This window comes from Sarcophilus harrisii, chromosome 4, assembly GCF_902635505.1.
Source record: "Sarcophilus harrisii chromosome 4, mSarHar1.11, whole genome shotgun sequence".
NCBI classification, from domain to species: domain Eukaryota; kingdom Metazoa; phylum Chordata; class Mammalia; order Dasyuromorphia; family Dasyuridae; genus Sarcophilus; species Sarcophilus harrisii.
Genome location: NC_045429.1, coordinates 54,716,802 through 54,744,671, shown reverse-complemented (window position 1 = coordinate 54,744,671; position 27,870 = coordinate 54,716,802). Strand labels below are relative to the sequence as shown.

General features: G+C 37.6%; 1 protein-coding gene across 2 annotated transcripts; it reads right to left on the bottom strand.

Moving 5' to 3' along the window:
• Window positions 1-200: 200 nt before the first annotated feature.
• MAEL (maelstrom spermatogenic transposon silencer) lies at window positions 201-27,870 on the bottom strand. Of its 2 annotated transcripts, XM_031936825.1 has the most exons (12): window positions 27,570-27,870; window positions 27,257-27,349; window positions 26,382-26,490; window positions 24,700-24,855; window positions 22,052-22,093; window positions 14,342-14,466; window positions 13,681-13,735; window positions 13,434-13,575; window positions 7,181-7,243; window positions 2,793-2,925; window positions 1,896-1,965; window positions 201-556 (listed from the first exon to the last, which is right to left on the bottom strand). In XM_031936825.1, exons 1-12 carry the CDS (start codon window positions 27,699-27,701, stop codon window positions 369-371), a joined length of 1,308 nt encoding a protein of 435 aa, XP_031792685.1. In that variant the 5' UTR covers window positions 27,702-27,870; the 3' UTR covers window positions 201-368. The 2 variants fall into 2 exon arrangements, with proteins under 2 accessions (XP_031792685.1, XP_031792686.1); XM_031936826.1 differs by lacking the exons at window positions 27,257-27,349; window positions 27,570-27,870 and adding an exon at window positions 27,029-27,227.

Below are 27,870 nucleotides of genomic sequence, written 5' to 3'. Positions count from 1 at the left end.
ATCTATTTATTCTAATGGCACAGGCAAAAGCATATTTATAAAGTTGTCCCCAAATCCACGTCCTTTCTTCTTAAAACAACAGATCTGGCTTGTGTTTGCTCTCTTATACACCACATCAAACTTTAATACTATTCCCACTATACATTCAGAAAATAAAATGCTCTAGTATTAATAATAAAACAAACAAAGCTGTCAATTCCTTCCCAAATTACAAACAAGTTTTAATTTAAGAACAGGATTTCTTTCCAAATTAAAGTTTCTCCAGTGGGAAGAAAAATCAATGTGAAGATTTGTTTGCTCAAGTGTACTGATTATGGAAGGGGCTTAGGGCCTGCTGCTTCTTGCAGAAACTGAAAAAGATCCTATTTTTAGGATAAGGAGGAGAAAGATTTGCACTCCTCCTTTTGGGGCACATAAGGAGCGAGTGGAGTCTCACAGTTTGGGAGCTTCTGAAAGTTGCCAGAGGAATTGGAGATGCTCTCCAGCAGACGGGTGATACCTCTTCCCCGAACATTGCTTGTTTTGCCAGTGGTTTTCACCCCAGATGGATAGTCACCTAGGAGAACGAAAACATAAGGAGAAAAAAAATCAAACAACTCTGTTCTTTGACTAGAGAAGGATTTCTCTTCTGATAAGCTGCCTCTTCGTCCCCTACAATAACTACAAATGGTGAGGGTAAATGGAGGGGCCTCTGGAGCCAGTCACAAAATGAAGGAGAACAGCAGAGGAGATTCCCAACTCTGAGTCATCCTACTCTCTTGGAATTAAATAGTAATTCCAATCTGGGATACAAAGGTGGTCAAACAATTCTACTATGCCAGCTTTATTCATGTTGCCTGAAATTCAATAATGGTCAGGTAATGCTTTAGTGTCTCTAGGTTCTAGTGGGAAAGCTTTAGATTGTTTATGAAATATGATACATCAATATCATATCCAAATTGTGACTGCTAAAAGCACCAAAGGCTCTCAATGAACTGCTGGGCCATTCATTTACTTAGAACTAACACTTGGGCAAGACTTCAAGGAGAAGGCAACCCCCTGAGCTGATTTGAAGAAAGCTAAAAACTCTCAGACAAACAAGGAGAGTTAAGGATCACGAATGGGAGCTAGTGCAAAGGAATAGGAAGATAGGAGATGGCCTGGTCTGACTGGATAATGGGGCTCAGAAAGGCAAGAAAAGAGTAACAACTCTGAAAAGGCAGGTGAGAGCCCACTCATGAAGAGCTTCAAACGTCACACAGAGTAGTTTGTGTCCCTAATCTCGATCTAAGGAGAGTAGCATGGCCAGCCCCAAGCTTTAGAATTCTATGGGGAAAATGGTTTGTCAAAAGGAGAAACCAAGACAGGGAGAACAAGAAGCAACACTCACACAGAGGAGAGGCAAGAAGGGAAGTGTAATGTGTAAGGGAAGATAAGGGGACAGGTAGAAGATATGGTCAATAATCCTTGTTGGGAAGAGGGAGAAAACTAACAGAAACAGACAAGGTAGGACCAAGGATGGAGTTCTGTGGGGAGAAGGAGAGATGAGTTGTTTGGAGAGATGCTGTATTCGAGATGCCCGTGGAACATGCAGCTGACCATGTCTCACAGCCAATCTGTGATACAGGATTGGAGCTCAGCAGAGAATAGGTCTAGATATAGAGATCTTATGTCCAGACTGCCTAGTGTACTACCAAAAACATCAAATTAGATATTTTTGAAAAGGAAAAAAATTAATCTTAACATCATTCTCTAATTTAAAAAGTCCCCTTCTAAATTGTAGAACACGGTCTATATCTGGGACTGGCCAATTAAGACAGACTTCTCGTGACTGAGAGCTAAAAAACTGGAGGCAAACATGTAATCTCATTACCAAGGCCCCTTCCGTGATCCCCTCCATAATGTAAACTACTTACAAGTGGATGTGTTGGATCTTTGTTCCTGATGAGAAGAGTTTGAAAAAGGAGGACTATCAACTCTTAGTTTCTATAAGACAGAAGAATGGGATTACTGATTTGTTCTTGGAGAGGGGAAGAAGTAAGTAATCAGGCTGAGTTTTTTCTTTTTAATTTATTAATTGCTAAATAGCATTTGGTCTGTTCATGATAACATGACTGAGTACTGGATAAAATCCCCAAAATAGTTCAGCATTCCAGATCTCTTTATCAGCATATAACTTTTACCTACAAGCATGCAAATCTGGGTTGTGGTAAATGTGTACATGACAAAATATTTAAATTTCAAATTATTTCCATTTATGGACTTTGAATTAAATTCAGATTCTAATCCAGCAGAGAATTCCTCTGCTTAGACTCATACTTTGCAACAGTCTCAAATACCCGTTAGTAGCATGAAATGGGTTGTAAGCAAGCAAGGAAAATGGACAAGTTAAATTCTTTACATCAATGCTCACTCCCAATGCTCTCAGGTTTTATTAGTGTGGCATTATTTTAAATGCACCACCAGAACATTGTAAAGAACCATATTTAGACAAAATGAAATACCCACTTGAATCCTAAACATATGTAGATTGCCTATACCTCTAGTTCTTTCTGGAAAAGGAAAATATAATTGAAAATATATTTTGATTTGAAAAACCAGATTAAAAGAAGGGATGAGGGATGGCAGAAGAATCTACAAAAAAGACATATGACCTCTAAAAGATCAAGTTCTGTGCTTACATCTAGAAAAAAACATTTAAGAGAAAAGAAAGAGCTCTAATCAGAACCTCAGAGCTGAAAATCAACTCTAGATGACCAATTGGCTTTTAGAGGTGTTTTGATTCCTCTCTATTAGCTTCGTAACACACTTACCTGGAAACGTCCTGCATCCAGTACCACCATTTTGGGATTTACACTGTTACTGGCTTCATAATCCTGCAGTGGTACATGAGCTTCTGTGAGTGGAATTCCAAAAAGAGTACCTAGGGAATTACTGATGCAATATCTTTAAAAGAAAAAAAGTCCAATGTTAGAAAATCAGCATTTATATCAATTCTCTCAAAATTCATTCTCTTTAAAAAATATTTAAGAGATGAATAGAAGAAAACTGAGCATGTGGACCCTAGATTTGTGGGAAAAGAGACTTCAAGAAATTCAGAAAAAAAAGATAAGTAGTACTCCATGGCCTAAATTTACAAGAAAAGAACTGTTCCAAGATGGATGGAATACAAAATCACCAAGTTGTAACAACAAAAACACAAAGAATTCTGATGAGGGAAAAAAAGGGTTTAAAGATACCACATGAAAGTACTGAGAACTCACCAACTCAGGCTTTTAAAAGATACTGTAGAAAATACAGGATGAGAGAAAACAGGCTAAATGCAAAAACCTTTTTTAAAAGAATGTACCATAAGAATATTAACACTCAGAACCAGCTGAAACTGCAAATGCAGAACTCAAATGAAACAGGATCACTACATAGGATGGAAAGGATAGTAAAAAACCATAACAGGAAGTAGAATTCTCTCCCCCCACTCCTTCAACAAGGAAAATATTCACCCTGAAAAGGCTAGCTCAAAAATGATCAAGAGGGAATTAAAACCCAAGATAAATGAGCTAAGAGAGCATGTTGCTATCACTGATGAGTCCCAGTCATCAAACACACTTAAACCCAGGATGGATACTGGGAGTGGGAGAACACATTCTAGATGTATTTGATAAACCACTACCCATATGGAAATATATGTAAAAAGAAGAGGTATTGCAAAATGGCCCTGATTTTTAAAAATAGATGGATTCTCCCAAAATATAAACTAATTCCTGGAAATAAGCTACATATAATGCTCACTCTCATTGTCTCTGTCTGTCTATATATAGGCTAAAATGAGATAATTTGAAAGATCAGTATATGGATCAATATGGTTTGACTGTAGAATAAAGTATAAGAAAACTGAAAAGGTAAAAAGTTGGGTAGTGAAAGGGTTTAAACATCAAAGAACATTTTATATTTTATCTTGAAGGCAAAAAAGAGCCAAAGGAGTTTCTTGAGGAGTATGATCGCTTTGGCATCTGAGGAGAGGAAGACTAAGCAGAAGGCTCTTGCAATAATCCAAGTGATGGGACTCACACAAGAATGGCAGCTATAAAAGAGAAAGGGACACAGTGGGAGACAGTATGAAGGTAGAAACAAGAAAGAACAATAGATCAAATATGTGGGATGTGAGGAGCTGAGAATGATAGAGGCAGTAAACACAGGGGACTAGGAGGATGGCAGGACCTTCCCAAAGTCATAGTAAAGTTTGGATAAAGTGAAGATATGGGAAAAAGGGTATGAGGCTGGAGGTTAGACTTCAGAAAGTGAAGAACAAGAAGAAAGGAAACAGAAGCTCCAATTATAGGGGGTTTTCCAAAGAAGTTTAGCCAAGAATGATAGGTAGCAAGAACGGTCAGATGAAGTGAGAATTTGTATTATTTCTTTTTAAGGGAAAAGAAAATAGGGGTATATCTGGAGGCAATGGAAGAGGAGTCCACAGACCAGCAAAGATGGAACGCTAAAGAAAGGGCAATGATAACAGGAGCAATCTTTTGGAGACGACAGGGAAATAAAGCAAGGGTGCATGCAGAGGGGTCTGCCTGGCAAGAAAGGCTACTTTTTAATGCAAGACAAGGAAGAAAACAGGAAAGCTGTGTGAATAATATGAGATAAGAAAGGGAGCAGACAAAAAGTTATCAAACTGTGCATACCCTTTGATCCAGCAGTGTTACTACTGGGATTATATCCCAAAGAGATTATAAAGAAGGGAAAGGGATTATGTGCACAATGTCGTGGAGCCCTTTTTGTAGTGGTAGAAACTGAAACGAATGGATGTCCATCAGTTGGAGAATGGCTGAATAAATTGTGGTATATGAAAAATTATGGAATATTACTGTTCTGAAGAAATGACCAACAGGATGATTTCAGAAAGGCCTGAGAGACTTAACAACTGATGCTAATGAAATGAGCAGGACCAGGGAGATCATTATATACTTAACAAAATTAGATGATGACCAGTCCATGGATGGGGCCATCCTCAGCAAACAGATCAACCAAACTTTCTAATGGAGCAGTAATGAACTGAACTAGCTATACCCAGAAAAGAACCTGGGAGATGACTAAAACCATTACATTGAATTCCTGTCCCATATTTATGCACACCTGCATCTTGATTTCCCAAAGTAATTGTACAATAATTAGAGTCTGATTCTTTTTGTACAGCAAAAAATGTTTTGGTCATGTATACTTATTGTGTATCTAAGTTATATTTTAATATATTTAAACTACTTATCCCCATTTAGAGGGGTGGGGGTAAGAGGTGAAAAATTAACAAGAGGTTTGGCAATTGTTAATGCGAAAGTTACCCATGTATATCCGTAAATTAAAAGGCTATTAAAAAAAATTAATTAAAAAAAAAAGAAAGGGAGCAGAATCCTCAATTGTTTCAAAGAAGTATGAGAAGTCTTCAGTGGTGAGGGAGACAAGGAAAGATGATGCAAGATGGAGGAAGCATAGGAGAGCAGCTTTCAGATATGATTATGTTGAAAAGGAATTAGGCTAATTTTTTTTACTCTCAAAGAACAAAAAGAGCAGGAACAGCAGGCTAAAATCAGAGAGAAAAATTTCATATATAACATATTAAAATGATAATAAATAATGGATCGCAGATAGACTGAGGCTGCCTTCAAAGGCCCATCACCAACATCTTCCAAGAGAAGGCTGGACAGAGACATGTTGGGATGACACCAGAGAAATTTCAACATATGGCCTCTTTTGGGGGAAGAACAGGTCTCCCAGTCTTGGGCTAGAAACACAAAGGGCCTGATCCACTTCTGAAAGACACAAAAGTTTTGAGTGGCTTCATTGTCATCCTGTTTGCCCAGTGTCTTGGGGCTCATCACATCGACCCCAGACTCAAGTGTGGACAGTAACTGGCTTTCCCTTAAGGCAAAAGTCTGGAGCTCAAGCCGTTCCCCAGCTTCAATCTTCCCATCAAAAGAGATAACAGGAATGTATCATCATGCTCAACTGCATATTTTTACTAATGGTAAACATCTCTTGACTTTTCAATAAAAATAATATCACAAAGCAACTTCAAAAGGTAGGGATCTTAAGAAACCTGAATATTAAAAGGCTATATATTCCTAGATTTATATGTAGAAAAAATACCACATAAACCATCAATAACTGATACATGTAAGATAGTATTATAATAACTTCTAAGGAGATATCTATTCTGTAATGCTGATATTTTATTGTATATAGCAATGTGCAAATGAACCCCTTGGGTCTTTGATGCCCCTGTGTTATACAAAGACCTGTTCAATGGTAAAGGGGAAGCCTCTACCCAGAATAGTTTCAATGTTTCAATGAGAAAGCTGTTTTCAAATGAGAAAAAAAAAGCTTCTGAAAAGCATTTCAAAGTGAAATGTGTAAGGTCAGGTTCTAATTGTTTGTCAGGTAACTTTAAAAAATTAAATTTTCTAGGAATGAAAAGTTAGTATAACAGTATAAACATTAAAGAGACTTCTTCCTTAAAATCTGAAGCAAAATTCATGAAAACTTGAGTCAGTTGGCTCAGTAAAAGTGGTGAAGGAAAGACACAGTGAAGCAAAGATGGTGTAATCCTGCCCACAGCCAGAGGCACCATCAACCACCCAGCTAAAGAAGGACACATGCTCATCAGAGTTATCCACACCCTGCTGATTATATCTGCTAACATGAGGCCTTTGAGTTCCCTCCAATAACTAAAAGATGCTCTCCCTTCTCCAAGATGACCCTAAAAGCCAAAACACCATGTGACTTCTAGATGCTATATACATAAAAACAGAAAATTAGAACAAATTTGTGCAAAAACCTTCAGAAGAAACTACATTCTTTTTTGAAAATCTCCAAATTCCTAAAACAGCTTTCAGAGAGAGAATCCTCCAGAAAACAAGAACCTGTCCTCTCCTTACTCTACACAGTGAAGAAGACTTAGTAAACTGCAGGCTTTCCCATATATTTTGTCAAGGCCGCCTGGGTCTGGGGCAAGTAAGGAAGAGAGAAAAATAAAAGTAGGTGAGAGTAGCTAATGAGCAGAAGGAACAAAAAGCAGCCAGGTGGTTAGCAAAGGCTTAAGAGAAGGCTGTTAAACGCTCCAGAATGCTAGCAAGAGGCAGCTTAAGACCCTATAATTTAGGACAAAGACATACCCAGGACAGCCCCTCCCAAACTCTGCACTTACGCAATCTTCTTGCAGACAGCCAAAGCACAAAACAGAATATCATTTTTTTCATGCCACTTGCACCTGTATGAGGAAAAAAAATGTTTTAAGTCACTTGTTTGGCAGTGGTGTTTCTTTTATGCACAGCCTATGAGCAATGCTTCTTATTGATCTAGCTGAAAAAGAAATGTTTTTGTTACCTACATAAAAATGTTGAGGCTTTCCATTTTTCATATCTTAACTCAAACTACCTCTCCTGCACATGCGCAAGTCTGTGTTGCTATGAGAACACTACATACACTATACAGCATTATACTCTGTTTTGAAAAGGATAACTTAGCCACATCACATTAAAGATGAGCCTTGGAATCCATCTGCACCAATCCCTCCATTTTGTAGGTCAGCAAACAGACCTGTACAGGAAAAGGGATTTCTCCAAGACAGGCCATTCAATAAATATTTTCAGCACTTACTATATGCCACAATGTGTTTAATTAAAAATAGAGGATACAGTGAAAGGCAAGATAGTCTCGGCTCTCAAAGGAGCTTGGTCAGTGAGGGACATAACATGCAAACAACCACATACAAACCAGTTTTATGATGGCTATGCTGGAAAGAACTAGAAAAAGAGAAAGCACAAAAATGAGCAACTGGCAAAGGCTTCCTGTGGAAATAGCGTTTTGGTCAGGACCCGGAAGGCTGAAAAGCTAAGAACTAGAGAAAAGGAGGGAGAGCATTGCAGGGGTGGGGGAAAGGAGTGAAAATAGGGGAGTGGGATGGGTGAGGCGGGGAGAGAGAGAGAGAGATACAAAGAGAGACACAAAGAGACAGAGACACAGAGATGGATACAGAGAGGAGAGGGAAAAGACTAGAAGCGTAGAAGAGGACCAGGTTATAAGCATCTTTAAACACTAGAGGTTATACAATGCAATTTTCCAAATACAAACCAGCCTTTCTTCCCCTTTTTTTGAATCCCGGACCCAGATCACTGTCCAATTGTAATTATCTGTCCAAGATATACATACCAATGGACACTTAATTGACAACTCAACTATATATCACTAGGCTAAAAATCTTTTTCTTCAATAATTCTATTTTATTTTATTCTCCTTTCCCCACTCCACACCCATTGAGAAGGCAAGAATATAAAATATGTAGTCATGAAAAATAAAATCCCTGCATTAAGCATGGTCACAAAAAGAATATCCCATTTCAACATGTTTTGCTATACTCCTATATTCCCATCTTTGCAATGAAGTCATAAGAATAAAAGTACATTTCATATCCTCTGGTGTATTATCATGGCATTGAGGGGACCTAGAGCCTGTGGCTACTATGATCGCTAACAAATCCAACTGTATGGAAAGGCTTGTACAGTCCTGTACAGTCTCAGCCTGCTTTCAAGGAGCAAGCCTAACTTGGAGGCTCATCACCATCTGATACCAATGACGCATGTAGAAGTTAACACAATTTGCAGCTTATTATGCATAGGAACTGAGATCTGATGAGAGAGAATTTACTTGTGGCACATCACTAAAGGAAAGCTTCAGAGGGAGGCACTTGAAGCTGGACCTTAGCGAACATGATTTCAACAGCAGAGAGGAGATAAAGAGTAATGTCTGCAAATGGAGTATGTATTCTGATATTGATGAGTAAGTAGTCCAGTTTGGAAGGATTGTAGTTCCTAAGAGGGAGAAGGCAAGAAAAGCAGATCAAATCCCAACTATGGGGAGTGTTGAACGCTAGACAAGGTGACATTTTTCTAAACTGGGAATGGGGAGTCACTGAAGTTTATCTGAGTAGAAGAGCAACAGGACCAGGAATAAACATGAGAAAGAATAACCTGGCAGCTGGGAAAGAGATTAGGGAGTTGAAATCAGACTCAGGGAGGTGCTCAGAGGTTGATGGGCCTGTACAAAAGACCTCCTGCAGAGATAGGACTGGGCATCTGATTAGACACAAGGAAGAAGAGTGAAAGATGAAGAGGAATTATCTTCTCCGAAACAAAAACTTAAGAATGAAGTAAAATTTAAGATTTGTATATTCTATGCCACATCAAAAACCAGGGTGGATCATCAGTGATTGGTCTAACCTCCACCCAACAGAAACCCATATCAGCAAAAAAAATCAACTAAAATGCCAAACTAAGGATGAGAGGCTGCTTCAAAGGAAAACCTATCCTATGTGCACACCACTTAAGAATTCTTACTCCACCCTAATCCTTCAGCTGCAGCATGTCAATCTAAAGGAAGGTAACTTGTCACAATTCAGCTCACTCACTTGGGGCAGATGCTGCTGACTTCCTTCTACAATGGAGAGAAGATTGAAACCATTTAGTTGCAAGTTTTTCAGCCTCAAACCCCAAGTTTCTCAATCGTCAATATTATCCCTGAATCCTTTCCTTCAGTTACTGACAAGAAAGATCTCTAATACTAAGGATAATTGCTCCACCAGACAGACATCCCTTCACTTTCATTAGCTTTTCCTGTAGTGTACTAACAGTCAGGTCTTCCCAAGCCTAAAAATTCTGTCTTTAATTCTTCAAGCCTTATATATTTGTTATCCCATCTTTCTAAAATATTTTGTAACAACGAGAGAAAGGTATATATACTCACTGCTTCTCTCAATTCCTTACCACTGTAATTTTACCACCACCATTCTCAGTTACCAAATGGCCTTTAATGGGATAAATCCAAAAGCATTTTCTCAGGGTTCATCTGTTTAATCTCTCTTCATCTTTCAACACTATTGACCACCCCATGCCACAAGACATTTACTTCCAACTTGGCTTTAGAACACCAGTCTCCTTCTCTTCCCCCCCCCCCCCCCAATCAACCTCATCTGCTCCAATAGCTTTATCTACCACTCATGTGCAAATGACTCCTAATTATCTCTGGTCTCATCTCTGAGTTCTAGACACTTGTGTCCAATTGCCTCTAGTTTGTTCCACCAACACCTCAAACTCAGCAGTCTATGGTTTCCCCTACATCTGCTGATTTCACAATTTCTCCCTTGTCTAGTTTTTCATGTTCATAAACTTAGGGTTCTCTTTGCTTCTTTCACCTCTTGTTTCCCTTTACTACATCCTACAAATTCTATCCCTGCAATCTCTCTTGTATATACTCAAATCTCTAATCCCATTACCATGACCTGCCTAGATTATTTCAAAATCACCTAAGAGATTTTTCTACTCATTCACTTCTGCTTCCATTACTTTCTCCATTCTACCATCAGAAAAGTCTCTTCTGCTTCTAGTCATAGTACCAGTCCAGGACGGGGGCATCTTTCCAGTTGCTTGCTATTATTTCCCACTTTTTAGAATTTAAACCTCTCTGCTTGGAATTCAAGGCTCTTCAGCAACCTCATACTTTGTCTCATCTCATTTCACTGCCCTTTATGGTCCAGTCAAACTGAGCAACACTGGCCAAACCTACTCATCATGATTGTTCTACCTCCATACCTTTGCTTAAGTTGTACTCTAATATGCTCCCTCTTCATCTAATGTCATTTGCCTACCCATTCCTTGTAAGGAATTTAACTCAAAGGCTGTCAGAAAGCTACCTTTGAACTCTCAGGGAATGACCTTTCCTTCAGATCTCACATTAACAGTGATTTTAAAAAAAGACCCTCTAAAGTAAGCTGGTATTCTCAACTCCTTGACTAAATCCTTGGAAGACGGGAATTGCATCCTATCCAAAATGTATAAATTCCCCAGAGTACTACTTAATATACAACAAGCATTTAATAATCTGTAGCTAATAATCATGCTGCAATACAATTTTGTATACAATAGAATCTAGTTTCACACTTAATATCATAACTTGAATGTATTAACATTAAATAATTCCCTTTCTAGTTAGGTTTTGCAAGTCATTTCTAGGTGTTCATAGCATCCTAAGGTAACATGTTAGGAACATGTGCAGACTACCTTTTCTTGTAAAGAAGCTATACAGCTCAATGATTCACTGTCGAATATCAGAAAAGGAGTCAATACAGGTGAGGAGAGAGAGATTTTGGGAAACAGGTGGATTAAAATCCAGGGTCAGGTTTGCATATCAAAGTATAAAGCTTTGTTCAATATCTGTGTTAAAGACTGGAAAACTCAAATGATAAATGAAATTTTCTCAATTATTTAAAAGGCTGTCACATGGAAGAAATCAGCCTTGTTTTACCCATCAGAAGTTTCTTGAGAACAGAAATTTTCTGATGATTAAGAAGATTTCGGAAAAACCAAGAAAGAATTATATTAATTGATGCTGAGTGAAATGAGCAGACTCAAGAAAACATTGCACATATTAACAGCAACATTGTACAATGATCAACTATGACAGACTTAGCTCTTTTCAGCAGTACAATGGTCCAAAATAATTCCAAGGAACTCATGATGAAAATTGCTGATCATATGCAGAGAAAGTACTAAAAAGTTTAAATGTAGATGGAAATATATTATTTTCATTCCCCCCTTGTATTTCCCCTTTTGAGTCTTTTTTCACAATTGTACTAATATGGAAATGTTTAATATGAGTGTGCTTGTGATCTTGGGGAGAGGAGAGAAAAAGGAGAGATGGAGAAGAATCTGGAGTTCAAAATCTCACAAAGGTGAGTGCCGAAAAGTACATTTGCATGGAATTGGGGGGAAAATAAGATACCATTAAGTTAAAAAAAAAAAAGAGCAAGAAAGAATATGGATTTTCACACATTCTGTGTTTGTATCCCTATTATTTAGCACAGTGACTGGACATGCACAAAGCACTTAAATACTCAATTTACTAACTTCAAAAAACAGAACTAGAAACAAAAGATTAAAAACTTCAAAAAAGGCAAAAGAAACTCTCCTTAAATTACAGCTATCCCCAAAGTGGAATGAGCTGACCCCTGACTGAAAGGTCTCAGCAAAGGCTTGGCCTTTGGCTATCCTTGGACACTTGCCAGGATGTTGTACAGAAGATTCTGTTTCAGGTACTGACTGTTCTGAGATCTCATCTAATACAGACTGTGTAATTATCAAGAAGATGAGAAATTAAATTCCTCGACATAGCCTCTAGTTTATTCTCCCCACCATTGCTAGCTATTCTGATGAACAAACACAGGAACCCTTTACTGACAAATTCATATGGAACCAAGTTTAGACTTATCCCAGACTTCTGGCTCTCAATCAAAAGCTTAATTGTCAATAAAGTAACCTAGCCCAAGGGCAACCTTGGCAGAAAGCAGTAAGAAGAATGATAAATTGATTTAACAATTGAATATTTTGTTTTAAAAATAGCTTGATTGTTATTTACTACAAGTTCACTTAAATAGATAAGAATGTTTCTGGTCTCATCTAATTCAACTTCAAGAAACAACTCTGTCCAAATGCTTTTTATCTCTAGAAAAATTTGGTAAACATAGTTAATACTGGTATGCATTCAGAATCTATAATGTCTAAGGATCTAAAATTTGTTGATATTGTAAGTCCTATGTATTTGTACTTCCTAAATGAACTACATCTTCTCTGAGAGCTAGGAAACTCAGTCCTAAAACATCAGTGCATAGTATCATAAACTACCACACTCAAGTCTCTACCATGGTGGCTAACACAGACAAGTTTTCCATGCCCAAGCTCATGACCAGAGTGCCTGGACACTTAACAGCTTTCCTTCTAAGGAGGCCCTGACTGAAGCATTACTCCTCTGCTTCCCAAGGAACACTCCAGCACAAAGGCAACTCCATCACTGCATTTCAGAGCAAGGAGCTGGCAAAGGCAAGGCTCGGCACTGGCTAGGATACAACCAGAGAAGGGAGTGCCTCAAACTGGGCATCAAAGGTTTTTAATGAAGGCATATCTTTACTATAAAATGTTAGCTCTCCAAGGCACATAAGGTATGATATATCAAATAGTATGTTTACAGTAAAGACAAAACCTCTGGTAGGCAGTAAGATAGAGATGGGAGGGAAGGTTGGGGCAATTTTAAAATGCAAATAATTTACTTCTCGAAATAAAGAGTAAACTCATCACAAAGAAAGGATGAACTCATCACAAATGGCTTCTGTATCCTGGCCCTGCTCATTTCTGCTAAAGCTGGAATAACCAAATGCAATTAAGATATTGGTACTTGCTTTTAAAATACTACTTAAAATACATGTGAATAGGGGCAGCTAGATAATTCAGTGGACAGAGCACCCATCCTGGAGTTGGGAGGACTCAAGTTCAAATCTGGCTTCAGACACATAACACACTTCCTAGCTGTGAGACCCTGGGCAAGTCACTTGAACCCCAATTACCCCTAAATACCTCGTGTTGCTGGAATAATCCCACATGGACACATCCAGGAGGCTCCGTACCCAAGTCTTTGATGGCTCTTTATGAAGTTTTTGTTGGTAGATTCCCACCACAAGGTCCTCCACAGTGAGTAGTTCTAGCTCTTGCCTGGTTTCTTTTATCAAAAAACAAGAGGAGAGTCATTTTTAGATATTTCAAAAATAAACATGAAAGAGTAGAAACATAAAAGTGTGCTGATAAGAATTTTATTTTTCCTCACCCAATTTCTTTGCCATATGCTTCAAGCACCAGTTAACTCTGTACCTATCATCAGACTGAAGGAAAAAAAAAGTTTTATTCTTTATCCTGTCTCTCCGTGTTTCCCAAATATGGTTTTTAAATAAACACTCCCCTTAAATGCAAAACAATTTTGAAGGGTTCTTTTCAATCCAAATAACTACCTGAACAGAGAAGCATCTTATGTTACAACAGAAGAGATATGACTGAGAAGATAAGCAACTACATAAAAAATATGAGTAAAAACAAAGGTGCAAACATGAGGGAATATTTGGTCATAAGGGACAATGGTATAATATTCCTTTTCTTCTGAGATTTGTTTAGTGAAAATATATTATTACTTGAAAGCTAGACTGTAGAGTATAAAATTCCTTCATTATGTTATGAAGGATGATAATATGCTTAACATCTCTAAAAAAGACCTAATCGATTTTCTTGAAAAAAAAAATCATTCTGAATTGAATGACCTCTTAGAAACTACAGAAGCAACAACTCTAATACAGTTCTAAGATTCTCCCCAAAGATTACAGAAATTTCAAAGAAAAGGTTTTATGCCTAGCTCTTAACAATTTGGAATGACTACAATCTAACAAACACCAATAGTACCCAAATTGTCCCATAGGTGCTCTGTCCTTAAGAGTTACCTTGCAGTACACAGGTGGCCAGTTGCTTTGGTTTGGAGAAATAAATCGATAAAGGTTTTGTAGCACTGCAGCATAGTCATCTCCTGAGTGAAAGTTAGAAATGGGAATCTTGTGACTGGCATCACCTGGTAAAAAGAGTGAAGAGAGAAAGAAAGAAGATAAACTTGTTAGAATTAAATGATAAAAGTATTACAGAAGTATCCAAAGTATCCTAAGTAAGGCTGGAGATACTAATGATCATCATTTTATTTTTAAAATTAGTGATGGGAAACCTTTTTTTGCCAAGAGCCATTTGGATGATATTCACAGGCCACACAAAATTATCAAATTATAGAACTCAAACAGTGAGAGGTTATCATACCTAGCTTTCAGCTCATCGTCACTGCAGTTGTCTTAGCAAATACTTTGTGGGCTTTGTATAGCCCATTGGCAGGATGTTTCCCCACCCTTGCTTTAAAGGGTCATGTGGACAAGAAAGTAATGAAAAAGGTTCTCCAGAATCTGGAGTGAAAATAACACTCTATCATGATCTCCATTTGCCGATTTACAAAAACAATCATTGTTAAAACTGGATACCTACCCACTTTCGATCCTGGAACAATTATGGTAACCACCCCTGTGTGGGCTAAAGTTGGAGTAATGACTTTAGCCCTCTGAATAACCCTCACTCTCAGAGGATATGTGCACTGTTCCAGACCACATGGATGGAGCTTTCCTTTCTCTAAACTCCTATTGAATATAATTATATTAAGGATCCTAACTTGGTGTTTAATTTTTGTTTCTTTCATGTATGCCAGGACTCTTCTTCTATGCTATACTATCATTGGTAGCAGAAACCATGCCATACTTCTTTTGCCATTTCCAAACCATCCACACAGGGTTGGGTAAATGATAGTCACTGAGCAAGTAGTTGGCTTAGATAAGAGGTCTACTACAGGTCAAAACTAAAAGGAATAAAGTGTTTATAAATGAAAATCCCCACCCTTCATAGAATCTATAATCCATCTGGTCCAATTTTCTCTCTCCAACACTGATACCAAGATTCACTATGGGAAGAACTTGTTATAGTTTATGTCAACAACTTAAAAAGGTTTGAGATGTATGTCTCTATTTTCTCCTTTTTATGCTCAATCATCCACAAATTTAAATGCTCCTATAAACTATTCTTATCTTTAGCTTATAGTACATATTAGAAGCGAGGAGTTGAATGTAGTTTCCACTTTGCCAACTATTTTTCACTAAATTGTTTCAAGGTGTGTTGTTTAATTATATTACTGTGGAAGTCAATGACTTGGTAATGCTTTAGTAAGTCTTACGCTATTCTATTATTCTCTTAGCATTTTCTTTATTTTTTTTTTGAACAGGGCAGCCTTCTATAGCCTTGATTATTTTATCTAAATATTTGTTTTTGTTTCTGTTCAACATTTTATAAAATTTCACAACCTTAGAGTGTCAATACTTAGCAAAGATGAATTTAAAACAAAAATTACTAGAAACCTCTTTATAATTTTACAAACCTATTACCAAGATCAGAAGCTGAAATTATCTAAGTCAGTTAAATATACTCCCATTTTATTAACCTATTCATCTCAAGATGTCTTATAATATGTAAAATAAAAGCATTTTCAAGAACTTCTTTAAGATTTCTATTTGCTTCAAGTCATAGGAAACCCTCCTCACACAAAAGATGGGATAGGAGGGAAATGAGGGAGACCTAATATTTAATTTTCATCTCTTTGGTGTGCTTTAGAACAGATATTTCAAACTGGAGATCCTCTCAGCAAAACCTCCCAGATTAAAATGTAATGTTTGTTTAATAAAATAAAATAAAAATAAAAGTGTTAATTTGTGATTTTCCTACTTTAATAAAAGGCCCACATGGTTCTGATTTCCAGTCAGGTGCCGTTACTTTATAGAATTAAAAGTCATTTAGTTTGGTAACATATATCCTTTACTTAAAACTGTTTTCTTCATTAAGTGCTTGAAACAGAAAAAACAAACAAAAACCACCAAAAAACCTTGTTTCAACCAGAGGCTGAAGTTTACTTCTTGAGTTTAATTTGAAAAGTTCTTTAATTAGTCATAGCTCCAAAGGTACTAAAAATTTTAAACATCTTAGGTTCCTCCCCCCCAGGCTCTCAGAAATGAAACAGAATTAAAATAATTCAATTAAACACAGTATTTATTAAGAACATGTTATGTTCAAGGCAATAGATTAGATAAAAGTCCCTGCCCTCAAGGACCTTACATCCTATAAAAGGAATATAATGCATACAGAGATCAATAAATAAATACATGTAATCTGAGGCAGGAAAATACACTAATAACTAAGTAGATCAGAAGACATTTTACAGAGATGGTCATATCTGAGGCAAATCCTCAGAAGAATTCAGAGAGCAAGTGAAGAGGAGAAGAGTTCATTCTAGTCAAGAAGGAGGATAATTGGTGAAAATTCAGTCAGATAGAATGTCAATTTATGGAACAAAAGGTAACTCAGTTGAGAGTTCATTCGCAAAGGAGAGAAATCTGAGAAAACTAGAAAGTTGGACTGGAGGCTTGATTGTGAAGGGCCTTAAATGCCAAGCTAAGAACTTTGTAGTTTATTCTACAGGCAAAAAGGAAGCCACAGAAGGCTTTTGAGTAGATTATTTAAATGAGTGAGAAATAACATGGCACAGGAGAAAGAACCTGGAATCAAGATGACCTGTATTCACTTATTAGTTGTGTGACACTGGATAAATCACTTAATACTGTTTGCCTCTGTTTCCTCATTTGTAAAATGAGCTGGAGGAGGAATTGGCAAGCCACTCTAGTACTTTGTCAAGAAAACCCTAAATGGAGTCATGAAGAGTTGGACATGATTGAAAAAAATGGTCAGTCCCATGCCTTAGGGAAGATAATTGTGGCTGTCAGATTTGCCTAGCATCTTAAGTCTTTCCAAGTGAAAAACTTCACATTTATATTGTTAAATTTCATCTTATTAGATTTGTCCTGATATTTCTAGCCTGTTGAAATCTCTTTTGGATCTTCACCTGCTATCCAACATGTTAGTTACCTGTTATCTATCACTTTCCTAAGCATATCACCTGCATGCCTTTGTCCTGGTGACATATTAACACTGATCAGCACAGGATCAAGCAAAGATCCCTGAGGGACTCTTGAGACTTCCCTACCAATGAGTGACAAAACTCTTTAGGGAAGGGGAGCAGGGGTTCTGGTCATTTGGCATAATAACATGGAGAAATTTCAGAAAACCCATGATCGGGTTTTAAAAGTCACTTTTTTCACTTCATTTTTGTTCTTCCTTCACAGTCTAATGATTAATCTACTTGACAGGAAAAACAAAAAGCAAATTAAGCACCAAATCCTTCTGTTCTCTCATCCATTAGAGGATCCCCCTTCCACTGGGCAATTCTAGTCTTTTTCTGATCCTGAAAAATCCAAAAATGCCAGATCTCCTTGCCAACCTCAGTTCATTCTGAGCATTAACATTTCTTTTCACATTTTTCTTACAGGACCAAGCTATGCTTTTACAAAAATCCATCATTTACTTGCTCCTATTGTCTGAAAACGGTTTCTACAAATACAAGTTAGTGAGTGAAATTCTCATGCTTCCATAATTGTGCTTTAACAACTTCCAATTCCCTCAATGTCTTCTAGATTTCATTCTTAAGAGTTTCCCAGTCCATCTGGACTACCTGTGTGATTTCTGAACCCTCTGAGATCTATAGTCTCCAAAAACTTACAGAAGCTTATCAAACTATGCTCAGTTTTATTCTCCTATAGATACATTAGAAAGAAGGAATGGCCACCATGGTCCTCAAATCTCTTATTTCTACAGTCATCCTATATCTGGCCACTGGATCCAGATGGCTTTGGAGGGGAAAGTGAGGCAGGTTACCTGGCACAGCCATCTCCTTGCTACCCCAAGGCAAGGAAAATGCCTTTCCTTTGAGATTCCCTGCCATCTACTCTGTATGTATCTACATATTTATGTTGTTGTTTCTCTTCTGTACACTGTCCTTGGGGACAGAAACACCATTTTTGTATCCCTTTATTTGGCACAACAGCTGGCATATAGTAAACAATTAACATATCAAAAGTGAATTTGATTTTTTGTTGTTTTTAAAGTTTTGCTCAGTTTTTGAGAATCTGTGAAAAACTTAAGTGATCAGAATTAGGTTATCTGCTTCACCTTTGGAAAAGATGAAATTAAAGCAAACCATTAAAGTCTTAGCTACTCCATTTTTCTGACATTTTCTGAGAGACACAGACATGCACAGAAAGAGGCACACATACACACACACACACACACACAAGAGGGAGGGAGGAAGGGAAGAAGAGAGTGAGAGAGCGCGCGAGAGAGCAAGAGCAAGAGAGCGCGAGCAAGCGAGCTCTAGCAGTTTTTCTGGGCAACTGAAGCTTTCCATTCATACTATACAAGCAAGCTCACCAAGAATTTACTCATCACTTTCTCAATTTTCTCTTCTATTCAGGTGGTTGGCTGTCCACCATAATGATATTACTACTTCTACTTCAATCTTCACCAACTTTCCCATGATTCCTAGTATACTATCCAATTTAGCTCTCCTTTACTTATCCTATTTCTTTTTAATTCAATGCCTCCTTCCTCTTAAAGCCACACTCCAATCATGAGGTCTTTCCCATCACATTACACTAATGGAGACAAACCTATTTCTTCTGCATAAGGATCCTCAGTTCATTTTGCTTGTCATTTACAAACACACAAATGCATAAAGTATGTATAAAGTTGAGCCAATGGATTTTATCACTGATTGTTTTCTTGGATTTTGTCTCCTTATCTCTGGTTATTTTTGCTGTTATTCTTCCTAATTACAGCTACTTTTTAAGATTCTGGCTTTGTAGATACCTATAAATGGTTTTTCATTTGTCTTTCTCAGTCAAGTCATATCATCATTTCTTGGAAAATAAGCAACTACTTCTGTCTCAAAACCTTTGGTTCTGTCCTTGGCATGAACCTTCTATCCAATTCCAATGACTTGACAATAGAAATTCAAGCAAAAAATAAATCAAGTGACAAATTATGTGACCAAAGTTAAGAGGAAAAAAATCTGCATTGGGGAAAAAATGAAAGGGAGTCTAATTTATAACTTTTAAATTTACTAATTAAATGCAAAACAAATTCAAAGTAACTATGACAGAAATTAAGGAAGAACAGCCAAATATCTCCCCCAGAAGGCTAGGCTGAAAAAGCAAAATAAAAAATAAAACTAGCATTCAAATTCATTTATAGATTTAATGCAGGATCAAAATAATCATGGACTATTTCATATTATTAGATGAAGCTATGCTTACTAACATTCAAATAAATGGAAGTGTGAAGAGAAAATAATACTGGAAGAATCATAGAAAGAATTAATGAAGGGAGTGTATTATAAACCAGTATTTAAGATTTCTTACCAGATTAAATATGAACAGAACAAAAAAAAAACAGCTGAAATAGGACAATATATTTATTAATTACAAGTTTACTGAGACAATAGGGGTCTGGTCATAAGCTCCCTTTTCTGCTCTATTCCATAATCCTGCTTTAAACAATCCCTACCCTCCACACTTTCTTCTCCTTATTCAAAAAAAGTAGATAAACCAGAAACCTGTGGTTATATTCTCTGACATTTGGAATGCTAACAGCCAAATCCCTTCCCCTACAACTAGGTAAGAAAGGGACACTATAGCTGAGGGGGACAAAATCCCTTAAGTGTAACCAAATGAAAATTTCTTGGGACCCTCAGGTGGGAACTCAAACCCAATAGGAAAATGTATTTAGTAGGAATATCATGACTGAAACAAAGCAAAGTTTAGTCTATCAAAAATTAAATCAGACAAGGACAAAACAGATGAATTTTGTGTTTAAAATATCTCTCAGCCTCCAGAACCTCAGTATAAGGTGCTCAAAATCAGAAGGGATTTTGGAGAACACTAAGCCTTTCATTTCAGAGGTGAAGCCACTCGCCACAGGTCTCAGAGGTAGAGAAGAGTTGGGCTCCAAAGTCACGGCTCTCTCCACTGACCTGCACTTGCCTGTTAGATCAGACCTTACCTGACATACAATCCCAAATCAAGCCTAAGCTTAAGTTCCACCTTCACCTACAGAACACAATGTGTAGAGCCTTGTGACAGCTACTTTGCTTGTTTCTAAGGCGATTTACAAGAGAAACCTATGTTCCAGATGAATGCGAATGTTAGCTATAAAGGGCATATATACAAGCCTGACAATTTAAAAATGCATCAATAGAAAATTTCATATTTGTATTTGTACTGCTTTCTAATGACCAATTATTTTAACTTGGCTTGTTAACTTAACACTATGAAATATGTGATTTTCTATTTAATGATATAAAAGTGCAGTTACTACTTATTTATCTTAAACTAACCTTAAGCCCTACATAAAATCAATAAAGGACAGGATAGGAAGCTATACTAATAGACAGATATTCTTTGGATGCATTATATAGCTATTTCCATAAAAGCATGCAGACATCACAAAGCTGATTCATATGAATTTTAAGTATAAAGAAAGGCCAGTTGGGACTTTAGCATGTGGCAGGTCTATATACAAGTTATCAAAATAAAATAGTATATAGTCGCATGAGTCATATCAAATTTTATTTTTTAACTTAACATGGTAAATTACCTATGGAAATTTGAGATAACCACCAAAATAGTTATTAGAGGGAGCAAGATAATAAATTCACAAGGCTGTTCATCCAATATATTTTAAACTGTTGATTTAACAGCATATCTTCAAAATGCTAAATACTGTCTTCAGAACATTAAAAATTGCTCCTCCTGACTAAGATATTTAATGATAGTGTAGTTGTAGATTTTAGCTTTTAAAAAACAGAATTTTTAAGTTTCTTCTCTTTCAACAAGACAATTTTAAACTCTGAATATAAAACCTAGTTAATGTGAAAATAGATTACAAAAGAAATAAAGGAGTTTAATATAACCGATTTTGTTTTTTAAAAACCTAACAGTAGGGTAAGGAAATATCTAAATTCTTCTAGCATTCTTTTTCCTCAAAAAAAACAAAACAAAACAAAAAAAAAAACCTCATCCAAGTCTGACAAACCACTTAATTACTTATGCCATCAGGCACTATTTCCATCCTTTATTTTCAAAAAATAATTATAGACTAATTTCACTTCTAACAACTCCCCCCCCCTTCCTGGCAAAGATTCTTTTAAAGACTATATATGCTTTTAAAATTATAAACACGGATTTTTAAAAATTACTACTATCTTCCTTCATTTAAGCACTTGTTTTGTTTTTTTTCTTACTTTCTCCAGAAAGTCCTGCTCACTGCCCCGAGTTTGAAAGCTTAAGACTTCTTCACAACACCTCACTTAAATGCTTGGCCACAAAGATAAGAATTGATCTTTTTAGGCCTAAAGGATGAATATAGAGATGATGCAGCTCTCAGTTAATCACACAGCCTATTTTACTTTAATATTCTCCCTGAAGCAAAGTGCATCAACAATCTACTTTGTCTATTCATTACAACCATACAACAATAAATGCCAGTTCTTTTTCAACTTGCAGTTCCAGTGAAATTTCCAATGATAAAAAAAAAAACAGATTTACTCAAACTCAAGTCTTCCAGAGCTAACACATCAGAAGAATTCCAACATTCAGTTCCCACATTCCATCCCAGTCCGTTATACTCACTTGCAGCCTGACAATGAAAGCGGAAGCCTCGTGGTACCTCACCTACAATAAACCAGAGAGACAAAGCATTTGATCAACAGAAGATGACATCTTGAAAATGAAATGGACACACTATAGGGATGTTTCAAATAACTAAATTATAATATGATATTAAAACTGGGTAATCTTTGTTATTATACCTATTTAAAAATCTCTACTTTCATAGTCTAACAAGATTCAGTTATATAGGATATAAAACCTTTTTACTTTAGCATGTGGTCTAATGTTACCATTTTTAAGAAAATAGCCACAGGCAAGGAACTGGAAATTGAGTAGATGCCTATCAACTGAGGAATGACTGAATAAATCTATAATGTTTCATTTTCTTCACATGTCATAGCTTATTTAGTTATGACATGTGAAGATAATGAAATATTATTGTTCCATGAGAAATGATGAGCAGGCTGATGGCATAAAAACCTGGAAAGAATTACATGCATTGATGCTGAGTGAATCGAGCAGAACCAGGAAAACACTATACAGTAAAGGTTATATGATGATCTATGATGATCAACTATGTTGGACTTAGCAAACGCAATGAGTCAAGACAATTCCAACAGACTAGGGATAGAAAACGTCATCTGTATCCAGAGAGAACTATGAAGCCTAAATACCGATTGAAGGATGCTATTTTCACCTTTTTGAGGGTTTGCTTTTTATTTCTTCTGGTTTTTTCCTTTTGTTCTAATTTCTCTTTCCCAATATGACTAAATGGAAATATGCTTAAAATGACTGTCCAAGTACAATTTGTATCAGATTGCTGGTTGTTTTGGGGAGGGGGAAGGGAGAGCAAAAACATTTGGAACTCAAAAATCTTACAAAAAATGAGTGTTGAAAACTAGCTTTACATGTAATTGGAAAAACAAAATATTACTGAGAAAAATGTTTTTAAAAAGAAAAGAATTACAGGGTAACCTTTTGAGAGGGAAAAAGAAGGTAGCCCACCAAAACAATTACCTAAACTCTAGCCTAAGCTTAAGCTCCCCCAATTAAGCCTGAGAACAGGTCTCGATTTCTTCAAGTTCTAAAGCAGAGCTTACTAAACTCACTTCAATGCCACGTCTATCCTCTTTTTTGTCTACTCTTATTTCTCTTACTCTGCAGCCCAAATCTGAAGCTATCCCTGGGCAAGTCCCCCTGCAGATGTACTACCTAGAGGCCCAGATGTAAACATCTAAATTCCAACTCCTAAACCATTTTCTTTGTCAACTACTATCAAACTTAAAAAAAAAAGTTCTCAAAAAACATTTTTAAATCAAAAATTAAAAAAAAAATTCTCATACTTTTTAAGGCAATGAGAATGTAATGGCTTGTCAACTTTTTCTTTCAAGAAAGCAAGTCCAGGCTCAATTTCACAAGTATTTACTAAACATCTACTCTATACATGGCACTGGGCTACCTATAGAAGTAAAGTAGAAGCAAAGAAAATGAAAAATAAGCCTGGATCTCATTCTGCTAGAAGACATAATATATGAACAATTAAGTCAAGAAAATTTGAAAATTGAAAATATTCATTACTAAGGGGGTTAGAAAACCCCTCCTTTGAAATCAGTATCTGAATTGAGACTTGAAAAGCTAAATATTCTAAAAGGCAGAGAGGAAAAGTTAATTTTAAGTGTAGGACACAGTCTGTGCAAAGACCTGGTAAGGAGGAGCTACCTGGTAGTAAAAGAAGTTAATTTAAGAACCAAGATAATGAAAAGGAAGGATGTAAAATAAATCTGGACACGGCCAGGTTCTAATACCCTTAAATCCCAAATTGAAAATTTTTTTCTTCTTGGAGGCAGAATCTCAGGGTTGAAAGATATCTCCAAGGCTTATGACATGTTTATTTAAACCAATACTTGAATTAGAAACTATTTTACAAAATACCCAAGATGACCAGATTGTATTTCAAGGCAATAGGGAGCCACTTAAAATTCTCAAGCAGGGTAACATGGTCAAATAGATGTATGATTTAGCTAATTTTGGTAGCCATGAGAAGAAAGGTATGTGTGAAAGAGGCCAAAATGTCATTAACAAAAGGGAGAAAAGTAAATAATACACAGTAGTAGTCTTACAAGCTGCAGACCTTTCTGGCCCTTGGATTTAGTAACAAAATGATTGTCATCCTGGAAGAAAATTTCAACTCAAAACTATTTGATAACTGGCTGTGAAGCAGTGCAAAAGCAATGAGCTTTTCAGTGAATTTCTCCTCAGTTTGGGTGAGAAAGGGAAAAGTCATACATGACAATAAATTTGAGATTTTTAGTATCAAGTGAAAAGTTTTCTTTTTTTAAAAATGGGAGTGATCCTGAAATGTTTGTAGGCAGCAAAAGACCTATTACATAAGGAAGAACTAAAGATAAGAAGGGATTATCAGAGGGGCAAGGTCTGGAATCAAATAGATATACTGACCTTGGCAAAGAGAAAGTTGAATTTCATAATTATCACAATCAGGATAAAGCAAACACACACACACACACACACACACACACACACACACACACACACACACACAGACACACCCATCTGGTTGTACCACATTTCAAAGGACCGTTATCTGAATCTAAACAAACAGGTTTAAGATGGCCTAACTCCTCTCCTACCTATTCCATACAGTTACTCACCAGGATCTATGAATCGGTGAAATTCAGCCACAATTCCTTCCTGAAGTGAATATTTGATACAGCCAATTTCACAAGGGAGGAAGCGCTGTTCACAGTGAGGAGGTAGCTCTCCATGGCTAAAAATGTTCAAAAAGTAAAAAAAACTGCCAAGCACAGCTGAAAGAATAATACAGGAGTTAAAAAGTTTAAATTAGTAGATAACTCCCTCAAGTATGCCCTTTTCTCCAAAGCTACCACTTCAAGTCTTGATTCAAGTACTGTAACACCTCTCTTTTTCCTTTTATTTTCCTTTACTTCTAACATCTAACTGAAAATCTCCTGTTCTGGAGATAACGGTAATTCAACAACTGGAAAACCAGTTAGACATGGAGTAAGGATTCAAATTTTACACAAGTTAAATTCATAAAAATGCCTGAAACTTGTTTTTGAAAGATGTAAACTCTTTCTCAGCCGTCTAAAACCTCTGCCAAGTTGTAATCTACATTCAGTGACTGAGAAGAAATTTGTCATGAAAACAGTCTAATCAGGCTAGAACCAGTATTGCGTAACTACCAACGAGTAACTATAGTAAAAAGCTTTTGAGGCCAGATGATGTTTTATGCAGAGCTCTCAATCTCTCACCTAAAACACTCATGTATATTCTCTTTTGGGTCTCAAGAACACTTTATAAAGTTCAAGTATTATAATCATTATTTCTGTTATACCTTTTTACTACATTGACTCCACCTCTATTCAAGTACAATTTCTGAAATACCCCTATTGTGTTCTGGATGGAAATGGAAAGTGAAAAAGACACTTGGGTGTCAGCAGTCTAGAGTCCAAATCCTAGTCTGCTTCTCTAAAATCTGTGTGACTTTTGGACAAAATGCTTAATCTCTCTGGGCCTCCATCATCCTCAAAATGAGAGGGTGAAGAAGTGAAAAAGGGGACACACTTGGGTGTCAGCAGTCCAGAGTCCAAATCCTAGTCTGCTTCTCTAAAATCTGCGTGACTTTTGGACAAAATGCTTAATCTCTCTGGGCCTCCATCATCCTCAAAATGAGAGGGTGAAGAAGTGAAAAAGGGGACACACTTGGGTGTCAGCAGTCCAGAGTCCAAATCCTAGTCTGCTTCTCTAAAATCTGCGTGACTTTTGGACAAAATGCTTAATCTCTCTGGGCCTCCATCATCCTCAAAATGAGAGGGTGAAGAAGTGAAAAAGGGACACACTTGGGTGTCAGCAGTCCAGAGTCCAAATCCTAGTCTGCTTCTCTAAAATCTGCGTGACTTTTGGACAAAATGCTTAATCTCTCTGGGCCTCCATCATCCTCAAAACGAGAGGTTGAACTAGTTAGTCTCTAAGACCTCTTATAGCTCTATGATCCAAGAAAGAAAATATAGCTATAAAATATATATTTATATATATATAAAAATATAGCTATAAAACTGGCTATGCTATTTCCAGGATCCATCTCCACTTTTACAACTGCATATATAGATTTAAACTACAATTTTTCAACAGTTCAAGTGCAACATCAGACACTTAACTTGCCCAGTCATTTAAACTGTCTGCCTTAATCCACGAAAGAAAAAAATGGCAAAACACCTTTTCAAAGTACTTCCAGAACATTTTAACTAATTTATCCACTGATGTAGAGATCTTCTTTGGAAGAACCCAAAATATATTATTAGCTTAACTGTACCCTGATCACTCTTCAAAGACAGGCTTGATACATCTGGAAGTGAAACATTCTGAGTCTGTACAGCGGAAAGTTGGCTCATTGATGCAAGAAGTGTTGTGGGAACAGATTTCTAGGTAAAAAGAGACAATTAATCAAATTAAAACGTATTCATACAGCTCCAGTATACAGCAAGCCTTGAAAATTAGGTGTAGTAATATTAAAAGCCTAGTCAAAGCACCACTAAAATCTGCTCTCTTTTCTCTGTATCTAAGCTATGGAACAATATGGAGTGCATTAACAGAGAAATAATTTGATCTGCAGTTACCAGACACTCTTTAAATTAACACTAAGAAATATAAGTAGAAATGTTACTTCTTAGGGATAAAAAGAAAACAAATAGAAATAAAAAATAAAACAAAACCAAAAAACCGGAGCACAATTTTTACTTGGTATCATAAAAAGGTCTCAAACTGCAGGTGTGTCCACTTTACGAACCATACCTCTCCCAAGCTTCTATTGTTCATTATCATTATAACTGCAATTATCCTACTTGCATAATTAAAAATAAAACAAATAGGTCCTAGTTTTAGGGGCCCCTGCCTCGGAGCCCAGTTTGTTTTTAAGGAGCTGAGGGCTCATCCTCAGCCCGGTCAGGCTTTACTTCTTACCGACCCCGGAGAGCTTCTTAACTGCAGGTTCATCTTTAAAATGACCTCCGGGTAGTGGCCATCGCCAGACAAACACGAGCAATGAGGACGCGCTTGTTGATTTTTAAAACGAGAAATCTGGAGACCGCCCTTGAAACGGCCGGGCTTTCCTCGAGGCAAAGCCCCCCGCCCGGCGCCTCTGCCCCCCTTCTCCCCGACAGGGCGCTGCTCCCTCAGCCCCGCTTTTACCTGCTTCCCAGGTGGCGAAGGCACCTTCCCCTGAGTTGCTTTCCACTCCCGAGCCATTTCTGCATATTTCTCCTTCTCCTCCTCCCGCAGGAGCTGGGGGGGACCGACCGGACGCGGCGGGGAGGGGGCGGGAGGGGAGAAGGGCAACAAAACGGACGATTACCCCAAACCAGCAAGCAAGCACGGCGGGCCTCCCCCCCTCCCGGGCCGGCGAGGGTGAGGGGGGGCGCGGCCGGCCCCTGCGCGCCCCGCCCGGGCTCGAAGCCCCAACCCCCGCCCTCGGACCTCCCTCTGGCCCCGGCTGCCCCCTCACCCCCCAGTCGGAGGAGCAGAAGGGGATGGCGTCCGCCACGCGGGTGACGGGCAGGCCCCGGCGCCGCAGCTCCGGCATCTTCTCCAGCACGAAGAAGTAGTAAGCGTTCCGGCTGGCCCTGCGGTTCGGCATGGCAGGAGGGCGGGCGGGCGGGCGGTAAGGCGGGCGGCCAGGCAGGGCAGGGCAGGAAGGCGGCGGACCAGCGCAGCCTCGAGCCAGCGACACCACGGGCCGCCAGGCGCCACTCCCGGGCTCCCGCCCTTAGTAACAGCAGAACGCCGGGCGGGACCGCCCCGCTCCG